The following is a 20570-nucleotide window of genomic DNA, read 5'->3' as shown; positions in this document are numbered from 1 at the left end:
CATTACAGGACAACCGTCTTCCATAGACACCATTATAAGCAAATAATTAAAATTTTAAAAAAATTATTTCCTTTTTGTCTGTAATAATAAAACATTACCTTGTACTTATATCCAAACTAAGATATAATTAATCCTTACTGGAGACAAAACAAGCCTGTTATCTTTAATTCATGTTTACATTATTTTTAGTAGACAATGTACAAAGATTAAAATTACAGAAAGACCCATTATCTGGAAAACCCTGGTCCCTTGCGTTCTGGATAACAGGTACCATAGCTAAATAGCACATGCGCAAGCCCAAACCATAAATGCCTGGGAATAAGATAAAGGAGAAGTGCGCCACTTTGCAACTACTCTGGCTCAGTGCAGTTTTTCCAGAATATCCTCCTCTACTCCATCCTCTGTGCTTGGTACTTCTTGGCGGTAGATAATCAGATTACCAGTGCACAGATAATCCCCCTGCATAATGGAACTTGTTTTCTGGCCACTGGTAATACATTTATCTACTTTGCAAGAATCAAACATGGAGTAGCTTCGCCTTTCTTATTTAGCTCCGGAAGTAACATAAACCATAGATTTTTCGTGATTAAAACAACAGGCAAGACCCCCAGGTTTGGAGAAGGTAGGGTCCCTGGCATTTCAGGAAAACTGAGGGTCTCCGCTAAAGGTGGCCATACACATGGAGACCTGCTCGTTTGCGATGTCGCCAAACGAGCGGATCTCTCTCCGATATGCCCACATTGAGGTGCGCCCTAGGGCCCAACGATCGGACCAGAATGGAGGCAATACAGCCGGTCGGATCGCGGGACCGCATCAACGAACAGATGTGGCCGCAACCTGACGGGATTTTTTTACCATGCCTGACTTTTGGCAAGATATTGACTCTCGTTTGATGCCCCCAACACATGGGCCACTAAGCTGCCGACTCTACCCTTTAGGGGCTAGAGTCACACAGTTCAGAGCTAACCAGTCTTCAGGAGTTTCACTTTTATTATTCTGCAATTTACCAGCTCTGGTCAATGAAAAACAGGAGAATTGGAGGACTGATGTATATGTATAATAAAAATATCTAACAACTATTACGCAATATAATATATATATGCAGTAGTGAACTCGCCTCAGATGGCAGCACCCCACAAGCAGGGTTGCCACCTTTTGGCCTCGTTGAATCCGGGCAGGAGGCTGTAACACAATGGGGGTGGGGCTGTGACGCTGCAGGGCGGGTTGTGACATCAGTTGCGGGGCTATAACTTGGCGATATCGGCCGATTGCATACCTCCCAACTGTCCCACTTTTAGAGGGACTGTCCCTCTTTTGTAAAATGTAATGTATAAAGGCTGGATGTCTCACATAATAGCCAGAACACTACTTCCTGCTTTTCAGCTCTCTGGTTACCAGGCTGTAACCAATCAGAGACTTGAGGGGGGGCACATGTGTCATATTTGTTGCTTTTGAATCTGAGCTGAATGATGAGGATCAATTGAAAACTCACTGAACAGAAATGTACCATGTGGCCCCCCTTCAAGCAGTGGCGGAACTACCGGGCAGCCCGCACGCGACTGAAAATGAAAGTACGGAGGGGGTCGGGGCCTGGCTGCACGTCACGCACCAGGGCCCGCCCCCCTCTAGTTACACTACTGCCTTCAAGTCACTGACTAACTCAGAGTTAGTTAGCTGAAAAGCAGGAAGTAGTGTTCTGGCTATTATGTTACACATCCAGTCACTCCAGCCTTTATACATTACATGTTTGGCTAACTAACTATATTAGAAACATTTTTTATTTAGCACAGCCTATTTACCCAGTTTTTATTTTCACACTGAACTGTTCCTTTAAAACCCCAGCTTCAATGCCCACAGTGCAACCACACATGTATTACTATTTATTACTATAAGCGTGGACTCGGTAAACAAAAACAACTTCGCATTGTGCAACTGATTTATCCTGCCCTTGCCACAACATTTCAGTCCTCCGCCCACCACCGAGTGTTCAGGCTAGAGCGGCCACCACAAACTTCCGGTTATCAGGTGTTCCCATAAGCCTGTTCGCCGCGCCTGTCTCTTTCCTTTCCTCCCCGAGAAGCCGCTGCTGCTACAGCCGCCATCATGGTGAGAAACCAGACTACTTTATAATCCGCTGCAATCCCGCTTTCTTCTCCAGCGCGTACTCACAATCAGGGGATGGCTGGCATCCTAGGACTGTGGGCTACCAGACCGGGCCAGTGTTGGGAGTGAATGTGTGCGAGAAGTGTTGTTAAATAAAGGATGTGTAACTCTTCCTCCGTTCAGCTTCGGGCCTGGGACTGGGCGCACACACTGTTCTATGGCTGCTGGTTAAGTAAGCGGACCTGGCATGTTTCCAGTGGCCGAGACATGGGATTAAAGAACCTTTTCAGAACCAGAGCGGGAAGCCAGACATTAAAATCACTGTCACTCCCCTCTGAACCTGAACTGGTTAAACACATGATACCACTGGCGACCCTAATAGGTGAGTTCGTCCATCGCTACCGCTTAACCAGATCGCCTTGCCTGGAGCAGCCCTTGCGATGCGTCGGACGATTTGCTCTGGATTTCACGCTTTTTTTTCTACCTGTAGATCGCAGTCTGTCTCTATGGCAGCTCCTCCACTTTCCTTACTGTGTAGAGTAGTCTTGTTCATAGGACCTTTTGCACTGCTGGTTCTGACTCCTGTAACATTGTAGCTGATAGCCCACTTCTGTTACATTGTTTCAATGGTCTAAACCAGACAACAGAAAAGGCTAAAGGATTGTTGCTTTCAGCTGCAATTACACGTGGGTAAAGCCATGTCACTTAGCTGTCAGACAATGCTTCCCAATCTAAAATCCAGCCCTCTTTCTTAGTTATTCCAGAAGTGCAGCTGAACTCAAGATAAGTTGTTTCAATTCCAGCAGGGCCTAGCAAGATACTTGTTGTTTTGCCTGATGTTTTATTTGAATGATTTTTTAATTAGATTTTCTTCCTATTTCTCATTAGGGAATAGATATCCGTCACAACAAGGACCGCAAGGTGCGGCGAAAGGAGCCCAAGAGCCAGGATATCTATCTGAGGCTTTTAGTAAAGGTAGTGTTAATGGTTTTGTGACCAGCGTTTATCAATGTCTCCGGTTCATCTCCCACCAACTTAAAAAATGTATCTTGCTTTTTTTTTTTTAAAGCTTTATCGATTCTTGGCTCGTCGTACCAACTCCAGTTTCAACCGGGTGGTTCTGAAGCGTCTGTTCATGAGCCGAACCAACAGGCCACCCCTATCTATGTCCCGTCTTGTAAGTATAATGTGTTTAAAACGCCGCATGTAACTTGTATGTATTTTGCTGGTAAGGTAATTCATAAAATCAAATTGGTGTAGAGTGGCTTAAAATCTAGTCGGAGTGGGCTTTTGGCAAGGGCAATGGTACCTGAATGAACACCTGGTTGCTATGGGTTACAGGATAAAGGCAACATTTGCTCATCCCAGTCTATGTAGTATCACAGCAAAGTCTCATTTACCAGTTGTGCACATGTGAAGAACAGCCATCATATTATCAAGGGCAATTGGTGTTTGGCTTTTTGGGATTGTTAATGCTTTTTTTCGCCAAATCACTAGTCCATTAGGTATAATCAGAAATGTGTGTACACCGTTTTTTTTTTTTAAATTATCGTTTTACAAGAAAGTGATTTGCATTGCAATTTCTTTGCCACAACCATATTGCTCTCATGGCCAAACTAAAAGCCCATGGGCGGTTCTAAAAAGTACGGTTTGCATTTACAATGCGTATGTTTCTGTAAATTTGAATTTACTTATTTTTTTTTAATAAGTATTCCTTTTTAATTGTGCTATGCAAACTACTGGCTGGGTTATAGGGTCAGTGGCCTCAGCATTTTCGAATTCAAAGTGGGGAACTGCAGAAAGAAATCTGTAGTTTCTCTTGTCCAGGTGCTTGGAAGTTGTAACATGTTAAAGGCCCCATGTAGCTCATTATTGTTCCAAGCACTTCTCTTATTGCAGTATAGGTGTTTTCTCATGTACGTTATTGCTGTTTTGTTCTGTAATGAACGGCAGCATGTTTATCACTTGGGTGGATGTCAACCACCCAGCTAAACTCATCCTGCTGTCTGTTCCTGTTTTACAAACCCTTCACAAGTGGTTTAGATAAAGTAGATATATTTAGTTTATTTACACAGGTCCACTATTACATGGGTATGTATGCATGCTAGTGGAAGGCGCTAAGCTCAAATGTGAGTAAACATAACCATGTAGCCATAGCCTTATCCTTTGCTCTCTCAAATGGAATGCCTTTTTAAAGAAGGAAAGCTACTAAATCAGTTAATGCCAATAGATAACAATAATACAAGCTCTAACACTGTATTTATTCTGTAGAATGCTTTACCATACCCTAGTAAACCGCTCTAGAAGTTCTCGCTGTTTGTTTATGATAGAAGCTGCCAAAGTAGCTTATTGTGACATAATTTACTGCCTAGCTCTCTCCCTGCTCACTCATAGCTCTGGGCTCAGATTACAACAGGGAGAAAGGAGCAAACTGAGCATGCTCAAGCCCTAGCCCTGGACATTTAAGCTGAAAGAAGGAAGTCTGATACAGAAGCCCATGTGTATACACAATAGAAGGAAAGAAAAACTGTTTCTTTTGACAGAGGACTCAGAGCAGCATTACTTTTGACAGTTTACTAGTGTATTTATATAGACCTTTAGGATAAAGCTTACTTAATTTTAGCCTTTCCTTTAACTTGATTTTGTGAAGATACTGAGCACCTTGGACTTGTGCTACCAATTGTCTGTGAGCTGAAAATGTCTGTTTCAGCTTTCTTAGAGATGTAGAACGTATGGCATATAAATAGCATCTTCCAAGTGTGTAATGTCTGTGTTTAGTGCTAATTACAGAATGGTTTCTGTTTACGTAGTGCCGAGCAGCAACACCTGTTTAATATAACTAGGGAATAAACACCCCGTATATGTGTTTTGTTCCTGGACTCTGTTGCTTAGTATGGTTGAATAAACTCTTCTGTGATACCTTGTCAGTGTTGTATATGACGGCAGGTGAGCAGGCACTTTTAAGTGTGACAGTTGGGTAACCTGGATGAATGCCAAACTATACCTCAGACCTGTTTGTGATCTTGTAACCAAATAATGCTGATAACACTCAAAGGCAATTGGGTGCCAATAAGACAACTAGCAAAGGTGTAAGATATAAATAACTGCATCTTGAGCGGTAGATACACATGCCTACACCAAATGGGACCAGAGGGAAATTTTAGGAGCCAAGGCTTTTGTCTCCAGAGTTCAGTCCATCTTTGTGTTCTGTTAGACCTAAGGAAACTCTGCTTGTGAAGCTGAGCGATTCCTCCTCTTGTATTGGGTGTAGATTCACTGTTACAGCTCTGTTTCTGCCATTCATATAAGACTGGACACACAGGTGTAGCACTAGGTGTAAAAATAAAAACTGGATAAATAGGCTGTGCAAAATAAAAAAATGTTTCTTATATAGTTAGGCAAAAATGTAATGTATAAAGACTGGAGTGACTGGATGTCTAATATAATAGCCAGATCATTACTTCCTGCTTTTCAGCTCTATAACTCTGAGTTAGTCAGTGACCTGAAGGGGGGCCACATGGGACATAACTGTTTAAGTTTGCAATTGATCCTCTGCATTCAGCTCAGATTCAAAAGCAACAGATATGACCCATGTGCCCCCCCCCTCCACCAAGTCACTGGTTGGAAACCAAGAGAGATGAAAAGCAGGAAGTAGTGTTCTGTTAAGTTACACATCCAGTCACTCCAGCCTTTATACATTACATTTCTGCCTAACTATATTAGAAAAGTTTTTATTTTCCACAGCCTATCTATTTACCCAGTTTTTATTTTTATACTGAACAATTCCTTTAAATTACTATAATCTAAGGTGCTAACCAGTTAGGCACCCCCTTTCCTAGATCTAATCTTTGTCTTGCTCAGACTTCCTTCCTAGAACATTTTTAATTTCATTTAAAGTGAACTAAACAAAGGTTCTTATTTTTTTAATTTCGCTTTACTCCTAGATTCGCAAAATGAAATTGCAAGGACGTGAAAACAAGACTGCAGTGGTGGTGGGCTGTATCACAGATGATGTCAGGATCCATGATATCCCCAAACTGAAGGTAAAGAGTGCCATCAGATGTACAGGAATCCAGTGCCACTTACATAGAGAAGCAGATTTCTTGTGACAGATCAGCATGGACTTTGGTTTGCTGTAGTGCTATTAAATACCTTCTTTAATTTGAAAACTCTTTTCAAATGTAAATATTTCACATTAATATAGGGCTATTCAACTGTATACCTTAAACTCCTGCAATCTTGTAGCTACATAGGCCATATTATATTGTATACAAACACAAGATCTGTCCTTTCTCAGGTGTGCGCACTTAAAATAACCAGCGGAGCACGTAGCCGAATCCTGAAGTCTGGGGGTCAGATTATGACGTTTGATCAGCTCGCCCTTGCGGCCCCTAAAGGCCAGAACACTGTTCTTCTTTCAGGTAACTGGAGTGGGCTGGGTTGTGCTTCATTGTGTTTTTTTACATGAAAATCCACATATTGATAATTTTTGTTGCTGTTTTATTAAAGATATTGGCGTGGATACTGCTCCAGGTTATAAGCTTATCTGTGTATTTTTTGACCTGAGTTTGAATAATATACAGCTTTGAAATATATTACAATGCCTCCATGAAGTTGGAGTGTCCTTAATGATCAACTTTATCTTGCCTTAAATATTCATATTTAAAGGGGTGTTCACCTTTAAAGGAGAACTAAACCCTAAAAATTAATAGGTATAAAAATGCCATGTTTTATATACTGAACTTATTGCACCAGCCTAAAGTTTCAGCTTGTCAATAGCAGCAATGATCCAGGACTTCAAACTTGTCACAGGGGGTCACCATCTTGGAAAGTGTCTGTGACACTCACATGCTCAGTGGGCTCTGAGCAGCTGTTGAGAAGCTAAGCTTAGGGATCGTCACTAATTATCCAGCAGAAAGTAAGGTTGGTCTGTAATATAAGCTGATGCTACAGGGCTTATTAAATTCTGATGCTAATTGCACTGGTTTCTGTGCTGCCATGTAGTAATTGTCCATATTAATAACTAATTCGCTTTATACTGTGACATTTCTATTCTGTGTACTGTATATTTTAAGATGGCCCTTAAGCTCGGTTAGTGAGAGCAGCAGAGAGCATGTGCAGTAAATCAGCAGAAAAGAAGATGGGGAGCTACTGGGGCATCTTTGGAGACACAGATCTTTACTGCTAAAGGGCTGTGGTTGCCTTGGGCTGGTACAATTTCCGAAAACATAATGTACAGCATTTCTAGCTACTTCTGTAGTTTAACTTTCCTTGTCCTTTAAATGAATTGTGAAAGTGTGATGTAGTGTGATATTTTGAGTCAATTTGCAATAGGTTTTAATTTTTTTATTTGTAGTTTTTGTGTGAACTTTTTCTTAAGTTTGTGTTTCAGCAATCTGGTTGCTAGGGTCTAAATGATCCTATCAACCATGCATTGATCTGAATAAGAGGCTGGAATAGGAGAGGCTGGAATAGGAGAGGCCTGAATAGAAAGATGAATAATAAAAAGTAGCAATAACAATACGTTTGTAGCCTTAGAGCATTTGTTTTTAAGATGGGGTCCGTGACCTCCATTTCAGACCTGCAAAGAGTCAGAAGAAGGCAAATAATTCAAAAACTATAAAAAATAAACAACGGCCAATTGGAAACATGCTTGGAATTATCTATTCTATAACATACTAAAAGTTCACTTAAAGGTGACCCACCCCTTAAATGGAGGAAATGCAGTGTGACATAACCTTAAGGGTAATGTGGAATTGTGACAAGCAAACTGAACGTTGGCTTCTTCATAGAATGGCATTGTGTATTCACATAAGGTTTGCTTAGGAAAAGCGTGATGTCTAAGGGGCACATTTACTTTGCTCGAGTTTTTTTTTTTGGCTACTTCGACCTTCGAATCGAAAGATTCTAACTAAAAATCGTTCGAATATTCGACCATTCGATAGTCGAAGTACTGTCTCTTTAAAAAAAAAAAAAAAAACTTCGACCCCCTACTTCGCCACCTAAAACCTACCGAACCTCAATGTTAGCCTATGGGGAAGGCCCCTATAGGCTTTCTAAGGTTTTTTTGGGTCGTAGAAAAATCGTTTGTTCGATTGATTAAAATCCTTTGAATCGTTAGATCAAACTAATTGCGGTAAATCCTTCGACTTCGATATTCAAAGTCAAAGGATTTACCTTTGGCAGTTGAATATCGAGGGTTAATTAACCCTCGATATTCGACCATATGTAAATCTGCCCCTAAGTGTGTGGCTTTCCCAGCTGGCAAGATCCATCATTAGGTTACTGTTCAGGAAGGGTCTGTTGTTGTGCTGTGCATTGTTGGAAGATCAGATTTATTAGGCTGTGTTTCCTTTCTATGGAAATTTTGGGAAAATTAAAAACTCAATTTAAATTTTAACCAACTATACAGTATATGTTAAAAAAAAAAAAAATCTATGTTGATTTTTGTAAATGTAAGATTCCATCATGGCTTCTCCTGACTGCAAGGACATAACATGTGGTATTCAGTGGGGTGCCAGTCTGTGTTGTGCTTTTGTATGTGGAGCAATAATAAATGAGCCATTTTACATGGAAATAACTGAACTTTTTAAATTGGTTTTCTTTAAATAAAAAAATGAAACCATTTTTGGCATCTTGTAACCTTGTATATGTGATTTTTGTTTAGGACCTCGTAAGGCCCGTGAAGTATACAGACACTTTGGGAAGGCACCTGGTACTCCACACAGTCGCACTAAGTAAGTTGCCTACATTTTATTATACACAAGATTGCATCTATTTATTCTTTCTGTCTAGCTACAGGATGATTGCTGCATGCCTTTATCTGATAGGATGATATACACATTTTTTATGTCACATTTAATTTCACACGCACCCCACATTTTGTACAATCATGTTTGAACCTTGTTTTGTGACAAGATGAAGCATTTCAGTTTTTGTGTTTAATGTTTCCATGTCTGAGAAATTGCTGTTTCAAAAGCCTTTTATGATCACCGTTTCTGTCCTGGGCTTCTGTTAATACATTTTGATTCATAAAGTAACAAAAGCAGCAGTTTGTGTGCTGTGCTCTTACTAATCCCTGTACTTTTTTCCCCTAGGCCTTATGTGCTCTCCAAGGGTAGAAAGTTTGAGCGCGCCAGAGGACGCAGAGCCAGCAGAGGATACAAGAACTAAATTCACTGTTTATGCTTTATACTCAATAAAGTTCTTTGGACTTCAACACTGGCTTTTCTTTTTATCAAATCAAGCAGGCAACCTTGATTTTATTTTCAATCACTGCCTTTATGCTAAACATATTTTTTCTTTAGCTTAGTTAGATGGCAAATTATCTCTAACTTAGCCGCCAAAATCTGGTTGATGTGATTGTTTACCATGTGATTGATCAGATCATGCCGTGGCCTATCTTTGTCTGATGTGGAGTCTGCAGCTTCAATCAGTCAGTGTATAGTCACCAATAGTTTTACTAATATGTTGTAAAATAGGAGTTTAGTTTCAACCCTGTGTTTTCAGCACACTAACCTTTTCTCTTATATAAACTAAATGTAACAATGTGGGCCTGCAAAATAAATCTAGTACTTTTGATAGGATTGCATTCACATGACTTGCTTTTAATGTGGCATAATGTTCCTTACTGTAATCAAGTCCTTGAATGTACACATACTACAGTCATCTGCTCCAGGCACCCATCAGCAGGGCAAGCTAGCAGTTTGGGAATGATTTATCTAAGTCAACCATATGTTTGCCCATTTGTCAGTTTGAAGTGGCACAACCTGTGGAGGCACGCCCTTGTCTGTCCATTTCTTAATGCTTATGTACCAAATGCTTCCTTTGTGCCAGTGGTCCCCAACCAGCGACTTGTGAGTAACATTTTGCTCCCAGTGGCCTCAAAGCAGGTGCTTATTGTTGAATTCCTGGCTTGGAGGCAAGTTTTGGTGCATAAAAACCAGGTGTACAGTCAGTCTCCTGTAGGCTGTCAGTCCACATATAGGCTACAAATATCCTATCCCAGCACTTTATATTTGAATGTTGCTCATAGGTAAAGACTGGGGACCCTAGATTTATGCCATATACTCTTGACTTCAGTGAATACATTAGTCTCTTGCTTAGCTTGGGGGGACACATGCACCGTGGACATAAAGATCATACAGCTGGAGAAGGGACACTAAGGTTAAAGTGACTCCTCCCTTGCTCGAAATCTAATCCCCTGCCCTTTTTAACTTGCTCTGTTTTGTTTGTGTCCTCTGAAGGAGGATGGACACTGGGGTCTAGGAGCAAAAATGGTCAGGCCTGGGGTCCAAAGTCATGCCGTGGCTTAGTCACAGCCTCCTAAGGTATATTGTAAGTCTGATTCTAGGTTACTCACATGTCTGTCTACAAATTACTCTTCATCACGCCCTGTAAACAGAAGCATAAAGTACTGATGGCATTCATGTTCTACATACTTTAGACTAAGGGGCAGATTTATTAAATGGGGTTGTTAACCTTCCAAGTACTTTTTTACCATTTTCAAAAAATTGAAGTTTAATGCTTGTCTCTGATGTTTGTCTGGCAACTCAACGACCCAAGAGCATTCTGATATATTACAATTTGCTACATTTACTTGATATAATTTTTCAGCAGCACCTATGGAATATTAGCAACCATTGTATCAATTCTAACAGCTGCCTATAATGGAACGCAGCAGGGACAAAGATAAATGTATCAATTTATAACAGTTTACATGGTCGGCGACCCCTTCTTCCCAAAGCTGCTTTAGCAGCTTCAATATTAGAAAAAGGTCACAAATAGAAGATAGAAAGAAATTGGAAAAAGTCTTTATTTCTGATGAAATATCTGAAACCAACTGAACAGAAAAAAGTGTTTGAATGTGAACCACCCCTTTAAGGGTCGAATTGAAAACTTATTTTTTTTATGGTCAAAACTGTCAAATTGGACTAGGGAATTATCCAAACTTGATTCGCTTTTTTTTTTTTTAAATTGATATTTATTATACTCTGGCCCCTTTAAGAATTCAAATAATTGCTGCCTAAAATCTGCCAAATTCATGTGGAGAGGTCCAGTGACCAATTTGGAGATGAATGTCAGGAAGGCTACAAACAAGTTTTTTTTGGAGAAAAAAACTGATCTAGTTTGGTCTAATTCTAATTGAATTAGATTAGAGTATTCTGGTCAGTAAAATTCGTCCGAGTTTTACATATTCAATATTTTTAATAAATTTACCCCCCAATTGAATTTCAAATAAGATCGAATCTAAAAATAAGATTGAATCTAAAAACTCATTTGAAATTCGACCCTTGATAAATGTGCCCCTAAGTGATGTCACCTGCGTTTCCTTTATTATGGCTGTTTTAGCCATCTGGTTTTTTTAGCTGCAGTTTTTTTGAAAATAACTTTACATACCCTTGGCTATAAGTAAATGTATGGAACAAAAGCATTAAGTAAATTCCTGTTTTCACTGGTACCTGTCATGTATTCATCCTATTATACATATTTATGTATTCACTGTATGTCCTTAAAGCAGGAGTGTTGAAAAAAAAATTCTGCAAGGTGATAGGTTGGTTATGATAACCCCATTGGCTCATGTAGAAGGCAAGCTAGGTAGCAGCAGATGATCCAGGCTCTGTCCACCTGAGCTTCCATATTCGGTGGGTATACTCCCTTTAGAAAGCGAAAGTTTAGAGCTTTATCAGTAAGACTCAGAAGGCTGAGTACCTGTCTGCTCATTCCATGTTGCTCCTGTGTTAGCTGCACGGGGTCATTCTGCATGAAAGGTGGAAACTGCAACGGTGACGTTATTCCACCACGTATCTCCTCTTGGGGCTGACTGTCCATTATTTTTGTAGCTATGCCAAAAGGTAAACTAGATGAAAAAGTCATAAAGCCATTCGATGAGGCAATGGCGTAACCCCGTCTTAGGTAATGATTCCTACGGGGGTGATTAGAAGCTGGTTTAGAGCGGTCCTTTGCTTGAACTTCAAAGAAGAGATCAGTGCAGTCCATAACTGTGCATGTAAGGCCTTCATACTGCTCAAGTCTTTTGGGCTCAAACAGATCCAAGTACCTGGTACTGTATAAGACTGGGACCTGTGAAATGGAATACATGCTCAACAAAAGCAATTCAAATTTTGAGTTGTTACTTGCTAAGCTAATGCACACAACATTTATGTGCCCCAAGAGTGGATATCGTATGCAAGATCCCGACACCAGAAAATAATTATTTTATATCATAACATTATCTTTAGAATTTTGCCATAAAAGGTATTTGCCCGATTTACATGACCTTTCTTACCCCCATGTTCCACTATGAGGGGGCTGCCATATTTGAGCAGCAGTAGTCCGTTTTAGAATTATAAACTCAAACAGACAGGTTAAGATAGCAACTTCAAGTAAAAATCACTTACAGAAGCAGAACTATCAGCGAAAAACCATCAACATGACCTATAGGTAACTTTTAACGTAGATTCATATTTTGGAAAGAAATTTTTTAGTGTCAGTATCACTTTAAAGGGGACCTGACACCCTGAAAAAATGATTCTGAATCCTGTTTAATCACGTTAATCAAGCAAAATAAACTTTAATTACACTGTATAAAATATTTGAATCTTGTTTCCTTCGCTCTGGCAATTCCTAATTATAGCAAGCAGGCAGGAGCCATTTTGAAAAGAGAGCAGTGATATCTAGGAAGTGCTGAATGTAAAGTGAAAGTAATTGCCTGCCCCGCCTCTATGCCTAAGGCGGAGCAGACAATATTTGATTGACAGTTGAGATTTTCAAATGAGTTTACAACAGCTATGGATGCTTTAATAAAAAAAAAAAAAGAATTTTGATTTCATGTTCAATTTAAAAAAGGCTTTTATTATACAGCTTTTTATGTCTGGGTGACAGGTCCACTTTAAGCAGTAGGCACAAGGGGGGTCTCAATCTTCAGCCACATGCATGCAATAAAAGAAGATTGTATGTAGTAAGTGAAGGTTGGCTGTAAGGAATTGCCCTTGACTGAGAATAAACAAAATACTTGTTTTGTAAACATCCTTAACTTCTGGACTTTGACAGTTCTGTGCTACAGAGGAAAGCCTTAATGGGACTGCACTAGGCAAATCCATTATAGAAAAGGACCTTGGAGTCCTTGTAAATAATAAACTTGGCTGTAGCAAGCAATGCCAGTCAGCAGCATCAAGGGCCAATAAGGTCTTGAGCTGTATTAAAGGGGCATAGAATCACGGGAGGAGGGGGTCATTCTTCCACTTTATAGAGCACTTGTAAGGCCCCATCTAGAATATGCCATACAGTTTTGGTCTCCATCACTCAAACAGGACATTATTGTATTAGAGAGGGTACAGAGAAGGGCAACTAAGCTGATAAATGGTATTGAAAATCTTAGCTATGAGGAAAGACTGGCCAAATTGGGGATGTTCACACTGGAGAAGAGGCGCTTAAGGGGTGATATGATAACTATGTATAAATATATAAGGGGATCATATAATAATCTCTTTAATGTTTTATTTACCAGTAGGTCTTTCCAGCTGACCCGAGGTCACCCATTCCGACTAGAAGAAAAGAGTTTCCGCCTAAATATTCAGAATGGGTTTATTACAGTGAGAGCTGTGAAGATGTGGAATTCTCTCCCTGAATCAGTTGTACAGGCTGATACATTAGATAGCTTTAAGAAGGGGTTGGATGGTGTTTAGCAAGTGAGGGAATACAGGGTTATGGAAGATAGCTCATAGTACAAGTTGATCCAGGGATTAGTCTTTGCCATTTTGGAGTCAGGAAGGAATTTTTTCCCCTCTGAGGCAAATTGGAGAGGCTTCAGATGGGGTTGTTTTGCCTTCCTCTGGATCAACTGGCAGTTAGGTTAAAAAAAAAGTTAAAAGGTTAAACTTGATGGACGTGTGTCTGTTTTCAACCTAACTTACTATGTTACTATATAGCATTGTGTAAACTCATCCTTGTGAGCTAAAGCTGGCATTCTATATCCAAGGCAAGTCCTCAAAATCCAAAACTAAGTACCATTCGTTTAATAAGAGACCCTTCAAAGACCTAAACTGTAATGGGTCCAAGAGGTAGATATGAACTTGGATTATGTGAGACCAGTGAGCCTACCTGAGTAAGCCGTGCATGCAGGAGCTCCGTCCAGTTCAACCAGTAGCGAGAAACCGTGGACTCTGACACTCTGAATCGAAAAGCCAGATCCTGGAGCAATAAGCCTAGGCGAAGCCTTGTCAGGACAAGAAAGAGCTGATCTTCTAAGCCGAGGGCATTCTGAGGTCCAACCTCTGTTCTCCTGCGTATCTTACCAGTACAAAGGTCTGGGTCGGCGGTGAGAAAAGCAAGGAAGTTGCTCAGCTGTTCGTATCCATCAAAGCCGGTATAGAAGCGCACCCATTTGCTTTCATTTTTAATGCTTTTCAAACAGAAAGAGGTCTCATTCCTGTCCGTCTCCTTACTCTTTACCTGCTGACTCAAGTACAGGACTGTTCTGGAGCTTCTGGCTAACTGCTCTTGCAGCTCGTTGTTCTTCTTTTCCAGAATCTCCTTCTCACAGTGTAAATTCCTAACGTCTGATTCAAGTTGAGTGATTTGCTGCCCCATGTCTGTCAGCAACATCCACCTCTCATTGTCCCACTTCTCCTTTATTTTGGGGGGACAGAAAACAGAAATGGAGACTATCATTATATAGCTCTATTGCTGTTCAGAAAGTCAAAGTTAAAGGGGTTGTTCACGTTTCAATTAAGTTTCAAAGCTGAAAAGTGTCAGAAGAAGGCAAATCATGAAAGTATTGTCAGGAGGTTGTCGGGAGAAAGAAAGAGGCTGCTCTGATGTTCTACTAGTTAGGAAAGATTTGAGAAAGGTTTCTAATTTTTTACTAGCCAAAAGAACATCAGAGCAGCCTCTTTCTTTCTCCTGACAACTTCCTTGACTACTTGGTTGTCAGACTGGTCAGAAAATGACCAGCAGGTGGCGCTGTTGTAACAAAATTCATTCATTTTAACAGTACATGAATCCTTTTATATCTTGGAATTAAAAAAAACAAAAAAAAAAACAAGGAATATACATTGCAAAAGTTCTTAGAATAGCATTTTCATCAATTTTACAGTTTACTAATCTTTTAAAAAAAAAAAAAAACCTATAAAAAAATAGTTTAATTTAATAGGAGCCAATTAACCTGCCTGCATGTTTTTCACATGTGGGAGGAAACGAGAGTTCCAAGGGGAAACTCAGCAGTGCTAAGTACTATGTCATTATGCCAACAAACAATATAAGGAAATCTATACCTAAATCTATACATATATCTCAATTGATATATTTTGCAAATGGGTATAAGGCATTTACCTGAAGTTCCTGACAGTGCTTTTCCTTACAATCCAGTTTTTCCTGAGTTGAGAGCAAGAGCTGGCTCTGCTGGTGGGTTGTCCTCTTCAGCTCCCTCACCATCTCCATCAAGAGTTCAGGGTCATTGGGGACACAGTATTCGCCATGGTCGTGCAGGATACTTTGATTTATATCACCTAGATCCTGACATTCACTTGCTTTCTCCATTAACTCAGCAGCCAAAACAAGATGTCCAATGCTTGACTGGGCCTCTGCTGTGGAGGTGTGAAGAAAACTAGTAAGAGAGTTGCATGAATGGGATGTGTGAAGTGTTCTGAAAAAAAAACTAGGGATGCACCGAATCCACTATTTGGGATTCGGCCGAATCCCTGAATCCTTCATGAAAGATTCAGCCGAATACCGAACCGGATCCGAACCCTAATTTGCATATGTAAATAAGGGGTAGGAATGGAAAAAGTGGAAAAAAATCCTTCTTTTGTGATGAAAAGTCATGTGATTTTCTAACCCTCCCCTAATTTACATATGCAAATTCGGGTTCAATTTGGCCAGGCACAAGGATTCGGCCGAATCCGAATCCTGTTGAAAAAGGCCGAATCCTGCCCGAATCCCGAATCGAATCCTGGATTCGGTGCATCCCTAAAAAAACGAAGCAATGTGGTATATGGAGTCCAGTGTAGCGAGGAGTGCGCAGATCTATACATTGGGGAGACAAAACAACTGCTCACCAAGCGAATGGCTCAGCATAGTAGGCGAACTCTACAGGGCAAAACTCAGCTGTCTTTCTACACCTAAAAGACAAGGGACACTCCTTTGAAGATAGCAAGGTCCAAAACCTTGATAAAGAAGACCGCTGGTTTGAACGAGGCGTGAAAGAGGCCATTCATGTCAAGGTGGAGAGACCATCCCTGAACAGAGGCGGGGGCCTTCGACACCACCTGTCTGCTACATACAATGCTGTTCTAACATCTGTACCCCGGCGGTTTCAGAATACTTCACACATCCATTCATGCAACACTACACAGAATCAAAACCTCTGTGAATTTCTTCAGATGTCACCTCTTTGAAGAGTTACAATGTACCATTGTGATTGGATTAGTGGAAGAGTTTATATGCCGAGAATTTCCCACACCAGTCAGTTGAACTGAAGAAGCTGCTCGAATGAGTAGTGAAACGTCTTCATTGATTACTCAGCAAGTTCAGTTGTTTTTAGATTTACCTATACTCAGGGCCGCCATTAGAAATCACGGGGCCCACGTACAAAAAATTTTTCAAGGCCCCCCCCAAGCTCCACCTCAGATCCCACCCACTCCCCTGCCAAATTTGTCAAAACCCCACCTACTCCATGCCCAGAATGCAGAACCTGCACCAGGCATGTTGTAAGGGTTAAACTTATGCTGCAATAAGGAACAAGTTTGCCACTTCATTTGGGGACAAGGATATTACAGTGACAGTGCCCAATGAAGGAGGACGAACAGGCGGAAGAGCGGGAGAAAGAACAGGAGGAAGAGCAGGTGGAAGAGCAGGAGTAAGAACAGGAGGAAGAGCAGGTGGAAGAGCAAGAGGAATAGTAGGTGGAAGAACAGGCGGAAGAGCAGGAGGAAGAACAGGAGGAAGAAAAAGAGGAAGATCAGGCGGAAGAACAGGCAGAAGAGCAGGCGGAAGTACAGGAGGAAGAGCAGGCAGGCAGCGCGCCAGCTAAGTTTTATTTTTAATATCTCACGAGGGAAGGGGCAAGACTGACGGCTGGGGTATAGGGACGGCTCCCAGGTAGGCAGTGCAGCCAATGAGGTAGGCGGCGCAGAGGTATAGCCGATAGAGCTGGATGTAGAGCGGGAAGGGGCGGGGTGTAGCGATGCGGGTGGTAGTGCGTGCCATTGCGGACAGGCCGGACGGGAGCGCCCGGGATTATCACTCTCCTTTAAGGGGGGCCCAGCTCTTTTAAAAAGTGCAGCACTGGGGGGCCGGTACACTTGTACCCCCTGATGGCGGCCCTGCCTATACTAGATATAGCTATAATGTCTAAAATCAGTCTAAACACTGACCATCTATGCTGTAACTAGATAAACAAGTCAATGGTGCATGTAAAATAGTCATTTAGGGTAACAGCAAATGGGGCACTGACTTAAATGGGGATCACACTACATTTACACACATTTTGGGGACTTTGATGTTATATTTGGGTCTTTCTGGACACTTCCTACACTTCTGTATGCTCACCTCCTTCATCCCTCTTCCTTGGAGAATATTGCTGGCCTCTTTTCTTTTCATTCCTTCCAGGCTTCTTCTTCAGTGTCCTACTCAGCCTTCCTTTTGAGGCCGGCCTCTCTGCTCTGATTTCTTCTTCTGGGCCAAAGTCAAGGGTAACAAGGCTGGAGTTATCTGTGCCCTGGTGTTTAAAAGGATTTTGTCATGATTTTTATGATGTCGTTTTTATTTCTAAATTACACCGTTTACACTGCAAATAATTCACTCTACAATATAACATTTAATTCCTGAACCAGCAAGTGTATTTTTTAGTTGTAAAATTGGTGTGTAGGCGCCATATCAGGCCATTTTGCCTGGTCATGTGCTTTCAGAAAGAACCAGCACTAGCCTAGGATTAGGGTTGCCACCTCGCCGGGATTTTACCGGCCTGGCCGGTAAAAATGATCCCAATGTTATTAATAGGGAAAAAAGATAAATATATAGGGAGGCCAGTATTTTTTTCCAGAAAAGGTGACAACCATACCTAGGATGGAACTGCTTTCTGGCAGGCTGTTGTTTCTCCTACTCAATGTAACTGAATGTGTCGCAGTGGGACCTGGATTTTACTATTGAGTGCTGTTCTTAGATCTACCAGTGAGCTGTTATCTTGTGTTGGGGAGCTGCTATCTGTTTACCTTCCCATTGTTCTGTTGTTAGGCTGCTGGGGGGAAGAGGGGGTGATATCACCCCAACTTGCAGTACAGCAGTAAAGAGTGACAAAACATTGGTCAGATATTGGTTCTAAAAAACATCCATCCTTTCTAGTGTTATGATAGAGGAATCAACCAAACAAAATGAATTTGGCTATGATAAAACACTATTGAATGAGATGTTTTAACCCAGCTGGGCTTGGGTATATAGTGGAAACTACATAGCCAAAGGGCTAATGCAAACCAGTAAAAAGGTCTTGTAACCCATAATTATCCTTGCAAAAAGCTGCCCGCTGCCCTGGTTCTCACTTTGGTTAACACACTAAAGAGATACCAAAACGGGGATGGTGTTTGGGTGGTTGGTTGAGAAGGGATTTGCTGCCTCCTGAGGGCCATGGGTCGATAAGCTTCCAATTGGACCAAATCAGAAGATTTATTGGTCCCTGTATGGCGACCCTAACTAGAGATAATAAACTCTGCATAAACAACCTCCTCCCTTCAGTCTCTGTTCTGAAAAATCCTCCAAATGACTTAATAGTCAGACTCTTCAACAGGTTGGCGGAGTAGCCATCTCCACAACAGTAACATGAAGTATGAAGGAAACTGGAGAGTCTTCAAATGTGAAAAAAGTAGTTTTTATTGACGCACTACATGCACTACATGTAGTCTACTTTTTATAGACATTATGTAGGGGTTATTTTTGCCCCGGTTAATCTGATTATCTACCATGTAAGAACTGGAATTTGGAATCATGAAGTGGTTTGGTTGTTTGTCCTCTCTACTTCTAGATGTATCAAAAACCATACATTCTTAAAAATGATTAACTACGGGTTAAAGGGAGATAAATACTGATTATGGCTTGAAAAATCACTTCTACTGTGCAGTTGGTCAATTTTTTAAAAAAAAGAGACTTCCAGGGGCAGAGTGTGAATATGGGATACAATTTCAGGAACAATTTTCATTCTGGGGAAAGAGTGAAAGTCTCAGGGGCAATAGGGAATAAGAGAAAGTCTGTGACTGTGCTATGGATGTACCTGTTCAATACAAAGATAACAGAACGACTGTCCTACAAATCTCTCTCTCTAGACAATTTGTTTACTTCAAAACTGATGACAAGGCGCTAGCAATGTTGTAGGGACAGACCATGAAGCTGTAGCTACAGTTACAGGTGACTACATCTCCCAGCATTCACTTACAGACAATTATAGTACAGTGTAATTTAGACACGTGTCAGCAATTACAGTGGCGGATAAATACCTGTGCGTGTTGCACACTAGCTGACATTTCATCGCTGAATAGACCAAGAGTCGAGTCCCTCGCACTTCTGTCTCTGTCTCCCTCCTCAGCAGCTGCTGCACAAATCGTCTCCATGAATCGGTACTTTATTCTTCGCTTTATATACCCTATTCCATCTATCGCCTAACTCGGGCGGTATTAAAGGAAAATGAATAGATAACTGTGAAAAGAGAATACTAATTGGGGGAAAAAGTGCGTTTAATGATTTTTTTTTTTTTTTTAAAAGGAAGTGGTGCCAGCCTCGTTCTGAAGCCAACATGGCGGACGTGAACTTACCCTATATTAAAGCAGCGCCAGTGACAAATATGGCGCAATATAACCATAGGCGGAACTGATCAGTGTGTCGCGCTCTCAGAACGAAGGATATTGGGAAGAAGGTAGGCTGGACGAGGAGGTACAAATGTAGCTGGACTACGCTGGGGAAGATTCACAGTCCAAATCGCTGTGTTCTGGTTCTGTTATTTATCAGCAGAGTTGCCAGGTCTAATTTTCAAAACCAGCCCAGAAATAGCACAATACAGTAGAACCCCCATTTTATGTTTTTCAGGGACCAGTAAAAAATGGTCCAAGAAAATGTAAATTTAGGGGAATGTATAATGCATAATATAAAGGTGGGACCACAAAACAACAATGTAAAATAAAGGAAAACTTCAAATACCAATGAATCGTACTTGTTTTTAAGTGCCTACTTTCTCATTTTACCATCTGTACATGTACATGAGTCTCACCCTTCCACTTTCCACCCATACCTCCCAACTGTCCTGTTTTTAGAGGGACAGTCCCTCTTTTGACAGCTCAGCCCGCAGTCCCTCATTTGTACTGGAAAATCCTGTTTTTCTCTGCCCTGAACAGCCAGAAAAAGAAACAAAGTTTCTAACTTAATTGGCTTTTGGCAGAGAGCCCAGAACAGCCACAGCTAGGGTTGCCACCTTTTCCCAAATGTTT

At 41.0% G+C, this 20570-nt stretch overlaps 2 protein-coding genes across 2 annotated transcripts; one reads left to right on the top strand and one right to left on the bottom strand.

Moving 5' to 3' along the window:
* Positions 1 to 2062: 2062 nt before the first annotated feature.
* rpl18.L (ribosomal protein L18 L homeolog) lies at positions 2063 to 9318 on the top strand. Its single transcript, NM_001089214.2, is given in 7 exon segments — positions 2063 to 2106; positions 2992 to 3078; positions 3173 to 3280; positions 6048 to 6146; positions 6401 to 6524; positions 8771 to 8840; positions 9201 to 9318. Coding segments are annotated over 7 exon segments (567 nt in total). The 5' UTR covers positions 2063 to 2103; the 3' UTR covers positions 9277 to 9318.
* Positions 9319 to 11102: 1784 nt separating this feature from the next.
* LOC108696677 lies at positions 11103 to 20081 on the bottom strand. Its single transcript, XM_018226262.2, has 5 exons — positions 19587 to 20081; positions 17653 to 17821; positions 15436 to 15689; positions 14206 to 14733; positions 11103 to 12186 (listed from the first exon to the last, which is right to left on the bottom strand). Exons 1-5 carry the CDS (start codon positions 19698 to 19700, stop codon positions 11662 to 11664), a joined length of 1590 nt encoding a protein of 529 aa, XP_018081751.1. The 5' UTR covers positions 19701 to 20081; the 3' UTR covers positions 11103 to 11661.
* Between the last annotated feature and the right edge of the window lie 489 nt (positions 20082 to 20570).

This window comes from Xenopus laevis, chromosome 7L (genome assembly GCF_017654675.1).
Source record: "Xenopus laevis strain J_2021 chromosome 7L, Xenopus_laevis_v10.1, whole genome shotgun sequence".
Lineage (NCBI taxonomy): Eukaryota > Metazoa > Chordata > Amphibia > Anura > Pipidae > Xenopus > Xenopus laevis.
This window is presented reverse-complemented; position numbering and strand designations above follow the sequence as displayed.